Source organism: Thamnophis sirtalis, unplaced genomic scaffold (genome assembly GCF_051295495.1).
Source record: "Thamnophis sirtalis isolate CommonGarterSnake01/CBP01778 unplaced genomic scaffold, rThaSir2_p1.2 scaffold_13, whole genome shotgun sequence".
In the NCBI taxonomy this organism is placed as follows: domain Eukaryota; kingdom Metazoa; phylum Chordata; class Lepidosauria; order Squamata; family Natricidae; genus Thamnophis; species Thamnophis sirtalis.
In genome coordinates, this window is record NW_028261393.1 from 15,099,493 (window position 1) to 15,115,151 (window position 15,659).

General features: G+C 42.5%; 1 protein-coding gene across 1 annotated transcript in view; it reads right to left on the reverse strand.

The window, feature by feature from the left end:
- Window positions 1-15,659, reverse strand: part of PTPRU (protein tyrosine phosphatase receptor type U) — a 422,700-nt gene that overhangs the window by 252,901 nt on the left and 154,140 nt on the right. Inside the window, exon 2 of the mRNA XM_087727684.1 lies at window positions 7,305-7,433. Within this exon, the coding sequence (XP_087583810.1) occupies window positions 7,305-7,433 (129 nt within the window). The remainder of the gene's footprint in view (window positions 1-7,304; window positions 7,434-15,659) is intronic.

Here is a 15,659-nt window from a genome sequence, read left to right on the forward strand (position 1 = left end):
TCGGGTGTTATGTGGCAGGTGGTATTGTTATTGTTATATACTTTATTCATTAACATGAAACTCAGTCAACTGAACATTTAAAAATGTATCACAAATATTATTGGCTGGCACTGATGGTTGATACGGGTTTCTGCCAGGATCCTAGGTACCAACCAAGTACCTTCTTAAGATGTACAGTGTTACACATAGCACAGTTTTTTGCAGTTCCGCTGGTGTTATTGCAAGAAGCCGCAATTTCTTGATGTTTTTAATAAAATTTTTGGACATGGTAACAAGTGCCCCAATTACAATGGGTATCACTGATATTTCATCCATAATTGCATAGTTTCGAAGTCCCACAAGATCTTCAACTTCTCATTTTTGACAACTTTTTCCACTTTATGTTCCCATGACTTATTATTATTATTATGTGGTTAATCTTTGGTGAGATTTACAGCCTTTGGGGCTGGTTGGTAGCTCAATAGCTCAGGTCCTAACCAAGGACCTAGGAACTGTTAAGGTAACGTCGGAGGATGTAAGCTGTTCCAAGTAGGGTGGTTTCTTGTAGAATCAGAATGTTCAAGTCTGATAAATTTAAAATTTCCAAATAGCGAGGTAGCCCTTTAGGTATTGCTCCAAGGGCTCCAATTACAATCAGGACAACACAAGATTTCTTTTTCCACAGTCGCTCAACTTCAATTTGCAAGTCCCGGTACTTTGTGATTTTTTCTTGCTGTTTATCTTCAATTCAAGTGCCTATCAGTCTGAATTCTGGAGTCCCACAAGATCTTGACTTTCTCATTCTCTAAAACCTCGTGAACCTGATATTCCCAGTGGTTTTTGCTGTACTCAAATCCAAACTTTTGGCACAATTTCCAGTGAATGATCTTAGCAACACGGTCATGGCATTGTAGGTAGTCAGTTTGTGAAATTTTGCTGCATCCACTGATCAAGTGGTCGACTGTCTCGTCTTTCACATTACAGAGGCGACATTTGCTATTGATGGTAACATGTTGAATTTTTGCCTTCATGTAGTTTGTGGCTAAGGCTTGTTCTTGAGCTGCCAAAATAAAGCCTTCTGTTTCTTTTTTCAGTGCTCCTGATCTTAACCAGTTCCAAGTTAGCTTTTCGTCAGCTTTGCCTTCAATACCTTTCAAGTATTGGCTATGCATAGCTTTGCTTTTCCAATTTTCAGCTCACTTCTCAATTACTTCTTTCTTATATTCAGCTTTTGACTTAGTTGTCTTTAAAAGGCCTCATTTATTTACTTCCTTAATCATTGGTTCTTCACTTTTCTGGATGTAATCATTCAAGCTGTGTTTTTCTTCTTCCACAGTCTGTTTTACTTGTAGGAGTCCTCAACCACCCTCTGCTCTTGGTAGATATAATCGGTCAACATCACTTTTAGGGTGCAAAGCATGATTCATTGTCATAAGCTTCCTTGTTTTTCTGTCCAAATTGTCCAACTCCATCTGGGTCCAGTCAATTATTCCTGCAGAGTATCGGATCACAGGTATAGCCCAAGTATTTATGGCTTTTATAATGTTTTCTCCATTCAATTTGGACTTTAATATCTTGCGAATTCGTCGAATGTACTTGGCTGAAGTTAATTCCTTGACTTTATTATGCATTAAGTCAGAGGCCTCTAAAATCCTCAAGTACTTGTAGCCTTCTTCTGGTTTTACTGCCTTTATCATTTATTTATTCTCGTTCTATTCCATCATCTTCTATGACCTTGCCTGCTTTGGTTGCCATTGTTGCACATTTGTCAATTCTGCATACCAATGTCTTGGCTAAATTCTTTTGTGCTTTCAATAAAATAAATTCAGTTCAGCTTTTGTTTTACCAAACAGCTTCAAATCATCCATGTATACCAAGTGCGAAATTTTCAGTCCTTTCTTTGCAAGTTCATATCCATAGGTCATCTTCTTCAAAATGATTGTCAGTGGTAGCATTGAGAGTATAAAAAGTAGGGGTGAAAGGAAAATGCCTTGTTTAATTTCAACCACCCAGTACTTCTTCATTAGCTATAAGCTTCATTTTCCAGAGGTTCATTGAAGTTTCCATGAATTTTTGTATTATGTTGTTGTTGTTGTTGTTATTTTTATTATTATTATTATTATACTTTATTAATTAAACATGAAACTCAGTCAACTGAACATTCAAAAACGCATCACAAATACCACTGACTGGTGCTAGTGGTTGATACAGGTTGCCATCAGAGTCTTAGGTATCAACCAAGTACCTCCTTAAGATGTACGAGTAGTGCAGTTTTTTGCAGTTCCACTGGCGTTATTGCAGGAAGCTGCAATTTCTTGATGTGTTTTATAAAATTCTTGGACATGGTACCAAGTGCCCCGATGACAATGGGTATCGTTGTTATTGTTGTTGTTTGAAAGAAAGAGAGAGAGAGAGATGCTTTGGGGGAGATTTGATTTTTTTAAAGATAGAAGGATGTGCGTACCTATTTTGAAGAAATCGAAATTGTATTTTTTGCAGCAGGGTGCTGGTGGAACATTTTAAAAAGCACACCATGGGAGCCACAGGCTATATGCAACCTTGAGTCACCAATTATTTGAGTCAGATGAACAAATAATCATACTCAATATTAGCAACTCCCCAACTTCCTAACGGAGAAGACTACAAAGGTTATTCTTTAGCCCCAGCTCCACCAAGGTGGAAGGACATATTTTTGTATAGAAAGAAACTAATTGCAAGCTGGGGAGAATAATTGCCTAGTGGGATGGAAATAAAAAGTTTGCAAAGGCCAAAGGCCAGTAGCCATTAAATCCTTTCCAGAGTGTCTTGACTTTTAAAAAATATAATCCACAGGAAATTACCTATATTGTCATTCTTAGATACGTGACCTTAAGTGTTTGGCAATCTTAAATGCATGTATTGTTGGAACAAGCTGAGCTTACCAAGCAGCCTGCATTGTGCTGCGTATGCCAGCCAAGTCCTCATCAGTATTCCTCCTCGGTTGCCTCTATCTTTACATCATTTGCAAAACTTTTATTCGGCAGCAAATTGCTCCAGATGCTTGTCAAAAAGTATATGGGCATATCAGACTCACGCAAAAAGATTTGTTTCTTCTTTAAGCAAAGATACAATGCATCTCACGAAGAATTCAGGAGGCAATTCATCACTCTCCTAATGTAAAATCACGAGGGTCCCTTCATTCTTGTGTCGTCTCCCGCTGCCCTCCCTGTATAGGGGGACTCTGCTGGGGGATGCTGGGAGCTGTAGCTCAGCAACATATGGGGAGAACAGGTTTCACCTCCCAGCTACAGGAGGAGGATACAAATGATGCTCCAGTATTTGAAGGGCTGCCACAAAGAGGAGGGGGGGTCAAGCTATTTTCCAAAGTACCTGAAGGCCAGACAAGGAATAATGGAGGGAATCAAGGAGAGATTCAACCTAGAAATAGGGAGAAATGATCTGACAGTGAGAGCAATCAATGGATGGAACAGAAGTTGCCTTCGGAAGTTATGGGAGCTTTATCTCTGGAGGCTTTCAAGAAGAGAAATGATCAGAAATGGTGTAGGGTCATGTAGGTAACCCTGATTGAGCGGGGGTGGGGTGGACTAGATGATCTACAAGGTCCCTTCCAACTCTGTTAATCTGTATCTGTATATGACTACCCCAATATCAGAACTGGATATTTTTGTTATTTATTCAATGAAGTATGATTATGATATTAGAGTGGCAAGAATAAAAAGGCATATAGCCCTCAACTTACGAACATAATGGATCTTGCCAGTTACGGTTGTAAGTCGTGATGGTAACCACATTGACCAACCTGATTTTCTGACCTGCAGTTGTTAAGTGAACAGCACTTCTCTGAACACTTAATATCCTCCCTTAGTTTACAGTCTGCTTTGAATCAAACTCTGGGTGACTTCATGGAGATTCTCTTGACCACATTTGTTCGTTATGCCATCTTTCCTTCTGGGTAAGGTGGTCTGCACAGCACTCCAGTCTTGCATCAATAACAGTCATGTAAAATACAGGTGGTCCTTGACTTACAACAGTTCACTCAGTGACTGTTCAAAGTTACCATAGTACCGAAAAAAGTTACTTATTTCCATTTTTCACAGTTACGGTCTTTGCAGCTTCCCTGTGATCATGTGATCAAAATTCAGATGCTTGGCCACTGGTTCATATTTATGGGTGGAGCCTCCCATCGCCACCACTACCGGTTCGCCCAATCCGGGCCGCCTCTGCTCTGCCGGGGGGTTTGCATGCAGCGTCCATGAGTTCCGTTTTCATTGGAAAAGGCACCGTGGGCCATTCCTTTACTGTTTCCAGGGCGGATCTAAGCACCCCATGGGCCGGATCTGCCCACAGGCCTTGAGTTTGATACCCCTGATCTAAAAGATTCAAGGCTATGTCTGTGTTCAGATATTAACACCAAATCAGGATTTTTAATCATTTTTAAGCTTGGGAGGTTATGTTCTCCTGTAAGACATGATCCACAGTTAGGCTAGCTAGGATACTGCGCTGGGAGAAAAAATAAAATGAAACCATAGGCAATGCAAATTAAATTAGTGCAATTTTCCAAACCAGGACAGAATGTCTTCTGCAACCAAGACAGGACTAAACAGCTGCTGCTTTAATGTTATATGTGAACGCAGCCACAACTGGGCTTGATTTTTTCAAGGCCCTTCACGGTAAAGAACTGGCATGAAGCAGTCACGTATGAATTAAATGAAGTTTACTGATTGCCTTTGGCACCAATCCCATCTAAATGCATTGCAGCAGTCTAAATAGTCGGTTATTACGGCATGGATAACTGGAGCAAAACTAAAGCCGGGCCATCAGCTGGCTTACCATTTCTCTCACTTCATAAGCTGTGAAAGTCCTTGCCAACTTCTACCGTGAGCCCAATTCGGGTCTCTCAATTCTGCCTTTCATTACACCGAGTTTCCAGTTCACAAAAAGATTGGAAAATGGAACGGCTCCCATCAAATCTCATTCAAGGTTGAATAAGGGTTCCCAGCTTCCATAAAAAATATTTAGGCAGGAAAGCAAAAATCCAGAAAATCTAGTTGCAGGCAGACGCTGCATAGATTAGAGGCACTCATCTGAAGACTTAATATTCCCCGTTAGTTTGGAGTCTCCTTTGAATCAAGCGCCTGGTGACTTCGTGGAAGTTTTCTTGACAGCATTTGCTTGTTCATGCCATCTTTCATTCTATGTAAGGTGGCCCACATAGCACTCTGATCTTCAGCTTTTATCAATAACAGCCGTGTAAAATAGGCTGTGCTGTGATACAGTTCCTAGATGAACACCTTAATCTCTACTCCACACTGGCTCTTTGGAAGTGGTTGCATTCTGACTCAGCTCCCCAAACACGACAAACCATCTGCATTTAAATCAATGCTGTTAGGAGCCCCAGCAAAAAGTTTCTCTTTCACCGCAGGCAAACAAGTCTGTCCAGCAGAGAGATGAATAGTTGTCTGCCACATCTATTCATCTCTGCCCCCTGCCTTTTATCCCCAGAGCTAGGATGGGGCTTTGCTAGCAGCGGTGGCTCTTCCATCCCCAGGATCGGCCCACAGATTTCCACTGCTCTCCTCTCCTCTGCCTTCTGTGCATTCCTGCATCAGGCACTGGACTCAACTGTTCTTCCTCTTCCTCGTCAACCACCTCCAGATCTGGGGGCTGTTGACTCTCCATCTGAGGGCTGATGGATGTCCCAGACTCCACATCTGTCTGTCTCTCTGTCTCTGTCTCTGGGTCTCTGTGTCTGTCTCTCTGTCTCTGTCTCTCTCTGTCTCTCCCTCTGTCTCTGTCTCTCTCTGTCTGTCTGACTCTCTCTGTCTCTCTCTGTCTCTTGTTTCTCTCTCTCTCTGTCACTCTCTCTCTGTCTGTCTCTCTCTGTCTCTCTCTCTCTGTGTCTCTATTTCTCTCTCTCTCTGTCTCTCTGTCTGTCTCTCTCTGTCTCTCTCTGTCTCTCTCTCTGCCTCTCTCTCTCTCTCTCTCTCTCTCCGCGTCTGTCTGTCTCTCTGTCTCTGTCTCTGTCTCTGTGTCTCTGTGTCTGTCTGTCTCTCTCTGTCTCTGTCTGTCTCTCTCTCTCTCTGTCTGTTTCTCTCTCTGTGTGTCTCTGTCTCTCTCTGTCTCTCTCTGTCTCTCTCTCTCTGCCCCCCCCTCTCTCTCTCGCATCTTCAATGATTTCTTCACCAAATATGGATCATGCTTGACTCAGGATCATGCTTAGTTTCTGAGTCCAGCAAAATCAGCCATGTATTGCCACTTTCTGGTGCACATCCTGCTTCACTTTTCCCACAAAAAGACTAATATTAAGGCCGAATATTAAAAGGACAGTACCCAATACTTTTTTTAAAAAAAAGGTAAGAAAAAAAGAAATAGGAAATAATCACAGATGCCAACATTGGTCCTAAAGAGACCAAATTTTAAAAAAAGACCAAGACAAATGTCAAAATAGAGATGTCCTCAGCTGTCAACGAAACTCAAATAAAAGATACCTTCCAACAGAGAATTGCACATTTCAAGGAAACGCCATCAAGAAAACTACCAAGTGTGCCTTTGGGAACAACAATGCATGCAAAAACAGGCACGGCTGCTGACCCGTGATACATTCTTACTGTCAGCCTTACAAAGTACACCATCAGGAAACATGACCAGATGAGTTAATTCTACTTTATTGTAAGGTTAGACTAAGAGAATTTTGCAAGTCTGAAAGTACTTCTCTTCCCCTCTGTCACACAAATACTAGAAAGGGTCATTTCTGAGCCTCTTGCCCGTTCCACATTCCTGCTCAGGGGTAAGCTACCTTTTATCTGACTGTTCCCTTGTCCGTGTCTTGTTGCCTTGTTTCCAAGGATCGTTCAAACAAAGCAATAGCAATAGCACTTACACTTAGAATAGAATAACAGAGTTGGAAGGGACCTTGGAGGTCTTCAAGTCCAACCCCCTTCTTAGGAAGGAAACCACTTCAGACAAATGGTTATCTAATCTCTTCTCAAAAACTTCCAGTGTTGGAGCATTCACAATTTACTCTATATACTTTCTGAGCAGTTTACAATGCCAGCATATTTCCAACAACAATCTGGGTCCTCATTTTACCGACCTCAGAAAGATGAAGATTGAGCCAACCTTGAGCCCCATCAGGATCGAACTCCAGGCTGTGGGCAGTTAGCCTGAAATACTGCATTTTAACCCCTGTGCCACCAGGGCCCCTATTACACCATTAGCATTACTGTTCCTGATACAGCATGATTCAGCTCGCTTTGTAACACAGTGTCACACAGTGCCTCCTTCATTATCAGTGTATACTGCCGTAAATTAAGATGCAGACTTACCATGAGGAAGATCAGAGGTCAGATGGGGAAGAAGGTAGCTTCGGATCAACTCCCACTCAAAGTCATCTTCAACACCTTGGCTGTATTCACACTGATTTAGGTCCCCGTCTTCTTCAAATGTGCAGCCAGCTATGAAAGAGATTAAAAGACACGTCAAGATGAAAAACAGCATCTTAGCCCTGAGAAATGTACAGAAAATGCATCTTAACAGAATGCAGAAAAATAACAAAGCGCGTACAAATTACAGATATTTCTGCAGCTGAAATGTCTTCTTCCCGCTTTCAAAGAACCATTGCATTTAATGAGGGGGATTATAGATTTTGATAATTAAAACAAAATCAGAGCATTCCCTAAAGATTCTCAATATCTTTTTCAAAGCTGTTACTAGATTGTTTCTTCTTACTTTTATTATTTAGATTATTATTACTTAAAAAGGTAAGGGTTCCCCTTGCACATACTGTATGTGCTAGGGGGCGGTGCTCATCTCCGTTTCAAAGCCAAACAGCCAGCGCTGTCCGAAGACGTCTCCGTGGTCATGTGGCCAGCATGACTAAATGCCAAAGGTGCATGGAACTCTGTTACCTTCCCACCAAAGTTGGTCCCTATTTTTCTACTTGCATTTTTACATGCTTTCAAACTGCTAGGTTGGCAGAAGCTGGGACAAGTAACGGGAGCTCACTCCATTACATGGCGCTAGGGATTCGAACCACCAAACTGCTGACCTTTCTGATCGATAAGCTCAGCATCTTAGCCACTGAGCCACCGCATCCCTTTATTATTACTTAGAACCAGATTAATACTTTCTTATTAACTTTCTTATTGCTTCCAATGTAGAGCCAATCATAGGACAATTTTATTAGTTTGCTAAGACTGCTTTTGAAAGCTGCTATTTTGTTTGACTCCACGTATTTAAATATTTTCCACCAATTGTTTACTATGTCGATCATGTCTCACCATGGCAAGTTTGCTAAAGGTTGGCCTAAAAACAATAAACAAGAAAAATGAACAGTAAAGAAAGTTGGACCCAAATATCCTAGAAGATCTATTTGAGACTTGACAGAGAAAACATCCTGCCACTTCCCAAGCTGCATTAATCTATAATTAAGTTCTTCTAGAGTGGAAAACAAATGCTATAAGTAATTCATCCTAGATAGGAATCCAATCATGGGGAAATATTATCAGCGTTCGCATTTAACACTGAACCAGAATTCTAAAAAGGAAGGTACGGGAAATCTTTTGCCAGTAAACATGGGTGAGAAGTATTGAACGCTTGCAAAATATTTTCTCGCATCTAACCCTGGCAGAACCAACATGGAAGAAGAAAAGAATACAGGTGGTCCTCGAATTACGACCACAATGGCCCCCCAGATTTCTGTTGCTAAACGAGATCATTGTTAAGTGAGTTTTGTCCCATTTTATGACCTTTCTTAGTCACAGCTGTTAAGAGAATCACTGCAGTTGTTATATTAGCAACGGGATTCCTCATTGACTTTGCTTGTCAGGAGAGTGCAAAAGGGGATCAAAAGACTATCCCCTCTGACCATGGGAATCCTGCAATGGTCATTAAGCAAGAAAAACAGTCATAAGTCACTTTTTCCACTGGTATTGTAACTCTGAATGGTCATTAAATGAAATTTCCTGACAGTTAGAACAATTAATCAGTGGAACAACTTGCCTCCAAAATTTATGAATGCTCCAACACTGGGAGTTTTTAAGAAGATGTTGGATAGCCATTTGTCTGAAAGGCAGGGGGGTTGGACTAGAAGACCTCCTAGGTCCCTTCCAACTCTGCTATTGTATAAGTGGTATGAGTCAAGGACTACCTGTATGTAGAAATTGCAGATACTATACAATTGTGATTGGCATTTCAACATCCTCTAGAATCTAGAGTCTAGATCAGTGTTTCGCAACCTTGGCAACTTTAAGTCCTGTGGACTTCAACTCCCAGAATCCCCCAGCCAGCTGGCTGGGGAATTCTGGGAGTTGAAGTCCACAGGACTTAAGTCGCCAAGGTTCAGAAACACTGATCTAGATATAGAGATATCTTACATTTGTTGGCCAGAGTGGAGAAGCCAAGCCACATTTTCCTCATTCACCACCGGACCTCTAAGTATAGTGTTTACGTTTTCCTCTAACAAAAAGAAGTTTTCGTTGATTACAGTGAATGGCTATAAAGATGCCTGCACTCCACTTTCTTAAAAAGCTCCCCAAAGAACTGCAATCACAGGGCAGTTGAGAAGTCGAATGGATATACAGAAAAAACAAGCTAACTGTAGGGTGAAAATCAAAAGGAGAATCTATCCTTCATGGAGCACCTGTGCTCTTCCCCTAATATTTGCCTTGGCAGCCTCTTGGCTTTTTTCTCCAGGTCATGCAGAGTAGTCCTTGACTTACAACCACAATGGATTTCTGTGGTTAAGGGAGACCTTTCTTACGTGAGTTTTGCCCCATTACGCAACCTTTCTTGCCATGGTTGTTAAGTGAATCACTCTGGCTTCCCCATCGACAATGCTTGTCAGAAGGTCGCAAAAGGGGAATCACACAACCCTGGGGACGCAGCAGCCATCATAAAGATGCACCAGTTGCCAAGCGTCTTAATTTGATCACATGATTATCGGGATGCACACTGGCCATGTGGTCTTCATGCGCACTGGAGCATTGGAAACGCGAAAACCAGCTGGGTTTTGGCCATTTTGGCCATTTGGGGGGCCTGTTTTTTAGCCATTTTTCAGGCTGTTTCAGGCTGTCTTTTGGGGCCATTTTTGGCCCCAAAAATGCCCTAAAACTGGCCTGAAAACAGCCCAGTGTTGGAGCATTCACAACTTCTGGAGGCAACTTCTGGAAAACAGTCTGTTTTTGTGGCCCTTTTGGGGCCATTTTCCAGTGCTCTGGCGCTCATGAAGACCAGCTGCCTGACACACATGTGCAAACCGGAAACCAGAAGAATAGCTGTTGACTGTGTGCCACCTCTGGCAGGTGTGTCATAAGTTCACCATCACAGTCCTAGGGACATGTTTTTGCAACCTTCCCAGTCAGTTTCCAATAAGCAAAGTCAATGTGGGAAGACAAATTCACTGAACAACCGTGGCAATAAAATCAGGCACAATTCATTTAACAACCAACCTTCTTAGCAATGGACATTGTGGTGCTAAATCAAGGACTAGGTCAAAAGGTGTGCACAAGTCAATTTGCAGATATCTAACCAGTAAAGCCAGGATTGTTCTGACTGAGGCTTCCCAAGACCATGAAGCAGACTCCTTGTCCTGACAAAAATTCCTTTTATTGATTCACTGTGAATTCTGCTCATTCACATCCAACAAAGTCTTTCAAGGGAGGATCTGCAAAACGTGGCAAGGAGTCTCGGACAGTCACGAACCGATTAAGCGAACTAATTGTCTCCTGCAAACTCCACTCCCCTTTCGCTCCTCTTTTATTTCCTCTGGGAGGGGCCATTCATTGTCCACCTGTGGCCTTACTCCCAAGTCAACCCTTGTTCTTTAGCTGTTCCCTTTGTCTGGCAACTATGCACATGCACTCACTGGGAAGAGGCTCCAGCTGTTCATCTGCCTCACTGATGTCTGACTCTGAAGGCAGCTGATAACTGGCATAAGGCTCTGACCCCCTCTCTGCCTCTGACACAGAGCCTTCATCAGAGCCTTCCCCAGACTCCAGGACTGGCCCATGTTCCTCCCCAACCTCCTCATTGTCCGAATCTGCTCCCAGCTCCGTTGGCCACTGGTAGGCCACAACAAGGACGTCAAAGTAGGTCCAAAATTTGGACCTGAATTCACAAGGACTGCCCAACCTGTTTGGATCTTGCATAGGTGTGATTTTATCTAAGCAAGACAGGAGAAGAAGGAATGAACAGTGGCAGCCAGAAAACATCAATGCCTTTCTTCTGAAATGTATGCAAGACCAATGACAAATAGCAGCAAGTATCCCAGTTTCAAGCATTGCCATTTCAAAGATGGGACTGATTTAAAAGAAATAATCTCATCCAACTTTTTTTTTCCTAAACGCAAGATAAAGCGGCAGGTGGAGGTTGCAAAATGCATGCCGAATGAGGTTTCCTATCGAGAACGATGAAAGGAAGAGAACAGATCATGAGCAAAGCAAAAAAAAAGACAAAGAAGAATAGAAGGTATGAAAATTCCATAAACTCCAGGAAGGCTTCAAAAATTCTGGAGCTCCTGCAGTTTTCCTCGTGGACCGTCAATCACCCATGGAAAAAATAAAGAGTGTCTCATGGTTAGGGTCTTTAATAGGAGACAGCCACTGATGGCAATGAGAAGTTTGAAAGAAAACCCCACCTTCAGTAGTGAGCTAACAAAGATTCCACGTGTGGCCCAGTGGTGGGATTCAGCTGGTTCGTACCTATTTGGGAGAACCAGTTGTTAACTTTCTAAGTAGTTCAGAGAACCGACTGTTGGAAGAAATCACATTTTGTTTTTTTTCCACTTTGCAGGGCTAATCCTGTAAAGAAGGCAGGAAGGAAACATTCTGGTGTTGTTTCTAGCATAATCTTCATTCCCCTGCTTACAGAAACTGCCTCTCCGGTTAATCCTTATTACATTGTAACAGCTAAGGTGAAGCGCCCATCGACCTGAGTGACATTGAGTTGGCCATGCCCACCCAGTCACATGACCACTGAGCCATGCCTGCCCAGCTGGTCATTAAGGCAGAGAACCAGTTGTAAAATTAGCTGAATCCCACCACTGGTGTGTCCCCCTCCAGAGCTCCGTTTTGGTTGGCAAAGGGTTGCAGGAGGCCGTCTCAGCCAAAAACGGAGATTTGGAGCCCGTTTTTGCTGGCAGAGCACTCAGGCCACCACAGGCGCCCCTGACATGAGTGACATTGAGCTGGCCATGCCCACCCCGGCCAAACCCATCCTTGCCTCCCAAGGTCAAATACAGCACTGATGTGGCCCTCAATGAAATCTAGTTTGACACCCCTGCTCTAGCCCTTCTCTCTGGCTAGAGACGCCATCCCTGAGGACAAATCCAACTCAGACTGACCCAGATTATATCCCGCAACATTATCCTGGGACCCCTATATTATTTCCTTTCGTTCATCTTAAACAGCCTTCCTCGTCTGTGCTTCTGTCCAGAAAGGTAGACTTCCAACGCCTAGAATTTTTTCAGCAAGCATGGCATGGGCTGAAAATCCTAAGCTTTTAAATCCACCCACCTGCAGAACAGAGGAAGTTGATTTAGAGAAAACAATGTAAACTGGAATAAGTAAATTAAGATGTTTCTTTGTCCACAAATCCCTTTTACCCTTTTTTGTCTCTCCCTGCATTTTACGCTTATCAGAAGGATTTGAGGACAAAGCGCCAAGTGTGAAATCCGGTGTATGCCTGTGATTTTTCAGTTATGACAGGAAAAATAGGAGTGAATAAATTGAGGAATGCAACTCGGCAAGGCCTCCCAGTAGAGGGACGGCGAAGCTTTTTGTCGTTGTATGCAAAAGCGTGTGCATGCACGCGCAACAGCACATGTACACCCGCACCCATAATGCAATATGCACATGACACACACCCAACTCTTGTGCTCCCCCCACCCCCTCACACATGCGTGCGTGACACCCCTCCCTTGCCCCTATTTTGGGCCTGCAGCCTCCTGGGAGCAAAAACAGGCCATGGGGGGCACACTGCACTTCCCTGCACATGTGCATGCATCTCCCGCCTGCGCCCCTCCCCCCATGCGCGACAGAGACCTGAAAATCAGCTGGCCGGCGGGAGGCCTGCACACATGCACAGTGTAGCTGAGTTGCGGTGACAACTCATGTGCCCGCAGAGAGGGCTCTGCGTGCCACCAGTGGCCATAGATTTGCCATCACAGTCCTCGTACACTCACGAGTCATACAATCCACGGAAATAAAGGGAGAATTTCAGTTCTGGAGTTTATTCAGGCAGAAATCTCACTTCCTCTGGGGAGAAGAAAGTTCCCTGAGGATGGGACCCAGAACGAGTCTGAAAGCTCAGAAGATTAAAGTTTGGGTCCCAATAACCAATCCAGACTGGATCCTGCAACATTATCCTGGGACACGTATACAGATTATAATAGTTCAGTTAGTGACCGTTCGCAGTTACAATGGCACTGAAAAAAGTGACTTATGACCATTTTTCACACTTACGACCATTGCAGCATCCTCATGTCACGTGATCAAAATCCAGATGCTTGTCAACCGACTCTTATTTGTGACGTTTGCAACGTCCCGGGGTCGTGTCATCCCCTTTTTGTGAGCTTCCAACAAGGAAAGGGGAAGCCAAACCCACTTAACAAGTGTTGGTAACCCGTGTTACTAAATTAAAAACTGCAGTGTTTCATTTAACAACTCTGGCAAGAAAAAGTCATAAAATGGGGCAAAGCTCATTGAACTGTCTTGCTTAGCACATATATTTTGGGCTCCAATGTGGTCATAAGATGAGGACAACCTGTATTTGACCTTTCATGCCTAAAAACAGAAATTTCCCTGCCATCCAGCTAAAGCAAACCCCAAACTCACAACGTTTGCGTGTGAAACCTTAGTACCGAAATATTATTTATCAGTGTCGTTTAGGAAACTCACAACAAATATTTACAAGTACTGTTTTTATTCTGCCGCTTCAAAACTTGTGAGGAAATGGCTGGCATTCAAATCCAGGCTATGAAAAAGATTTTTATTCTTACAAGAGAGAGAGAGAGAGAAAGACACTTTTAGATTAAGGTTTAAATCATTAGAAAATCATTCTATACAGTGCCCCCTACATTCAAAGCAATCCTGGCATTAACAATACAGCCCGAACATTAAAAGATGTGGTTGGGTTTATTGTTCAGAATTTCTTCTCAACATAAGGCCTTCTCAATAAATGGAGACAATAACAAAAGGCTGCTTTCTTTAGCTTTCTACCAATCAAACAATGCCCAGCTTTCGAGATCCTTCATGAGTCTATTTTGTTTTTGATGGAGTTTAAAGTTGCCGGATAACTTGACGATTCAGAGTTTTGCAATAGGGAGAAAAAAGGCAGCGGTGGAAGAGAAAACACAGTGAAATAGTCTATTAAAGTGAATTGGTCTATTAATAAAATGTTTACAGCAGCTTTGTAGGTGATTATTAAAAAAAATATGACAGGAAAATTAATTCCTTTATTAAAACCAACAAAAGGCTACAAAATAGCAACAACCTTTACACAACTGCATTTTTTTCAGATCTAATGTCTTGTTGTTCAAAAATAGGTGGGGGGGGGGAATGGATAAATAAATCCAGGTATGTAATCATCATGCCGGTATGATTTCAAAAAAGAAGAAAAGAAGAAATGTGACATTTAAAGTATGGGTACTCTTTTTATGGGCTGGCAACCTTGAAAGAAGGGACGCAGTGGCTAAGACGCTGAGCTTGTTGATCAGAAAGGTTGGCGGTTTGGCAGTTCGAATCCCTAGCACCACTTAATGGAATGAGCTCCCGTTACTTGTTCCAGCTTCTGCCAACCTAGCAGTTCGAAAGCATGTAAAATTGCAAGTAGAAAAATAGGAGCCACCTTTGATGGGAAGGTAACAGCATTGCCTGTGCCTTCGGCGTTTAGCCATGCCAACCACATGACCATGGAGATGTCTTTGGACAGCGCTGGCTCTTTGGCTTTGAAACAGATGAGCACCACCTCCTAGAGTCGGGAACAACTAGCACATATTGTATGTGCGAGGGCAACCTTTATCTTTAACCTTGAAAGAGATCTAAGTAGGCCTAAGTCATTCTTAATTAATTTAATTGCAAATTACGCATTCTTATTTATTGTTTTAACATTTTAATGTTTTATAATGTTGTTTTATTGTGCTATAAGCTGCCCGGTGTGGCCTGACAGTGAGATTTAATAAATAAATAACAGTAAACAAAAATTCTGCATCAAAATCTGCTTTGCAATGCAATTTTTGCAGATGTTTTCCCCTCTGAAAGACAATATGTTGCCCTACTTGGTCCTTTATATCCTTCTTCTTTAAGACGTAATGGTAGTGCGTGAAATCAGAGAGAATATTACATGGGAATATATGGAACATTGAGGTGAGCCCCTTCACCATCAAATCATTACCCAAATGGAAAAACACCATCGCCCACCAGTCCTGTGATTTTCACCAAATTTTATATTCTCCTTTAAAAGCAATTTTAAAAGCAGATTCTCCATCAACGTCCATCAACAAACTGCACAATTGTTCAGTTGTACAGCAACCAAGCAGAACTGATACAGACTTCAACAGATAGTTAGGACTGCAGAAAAAGCCACTGCAACCAGCCTGCCTTTCGTAAAGGATCTGTATATTGTGTGGGTTAGAAAGAGGGCTGAGAAAATACGTATCTACAGATCCCTCACATTCTGGACAT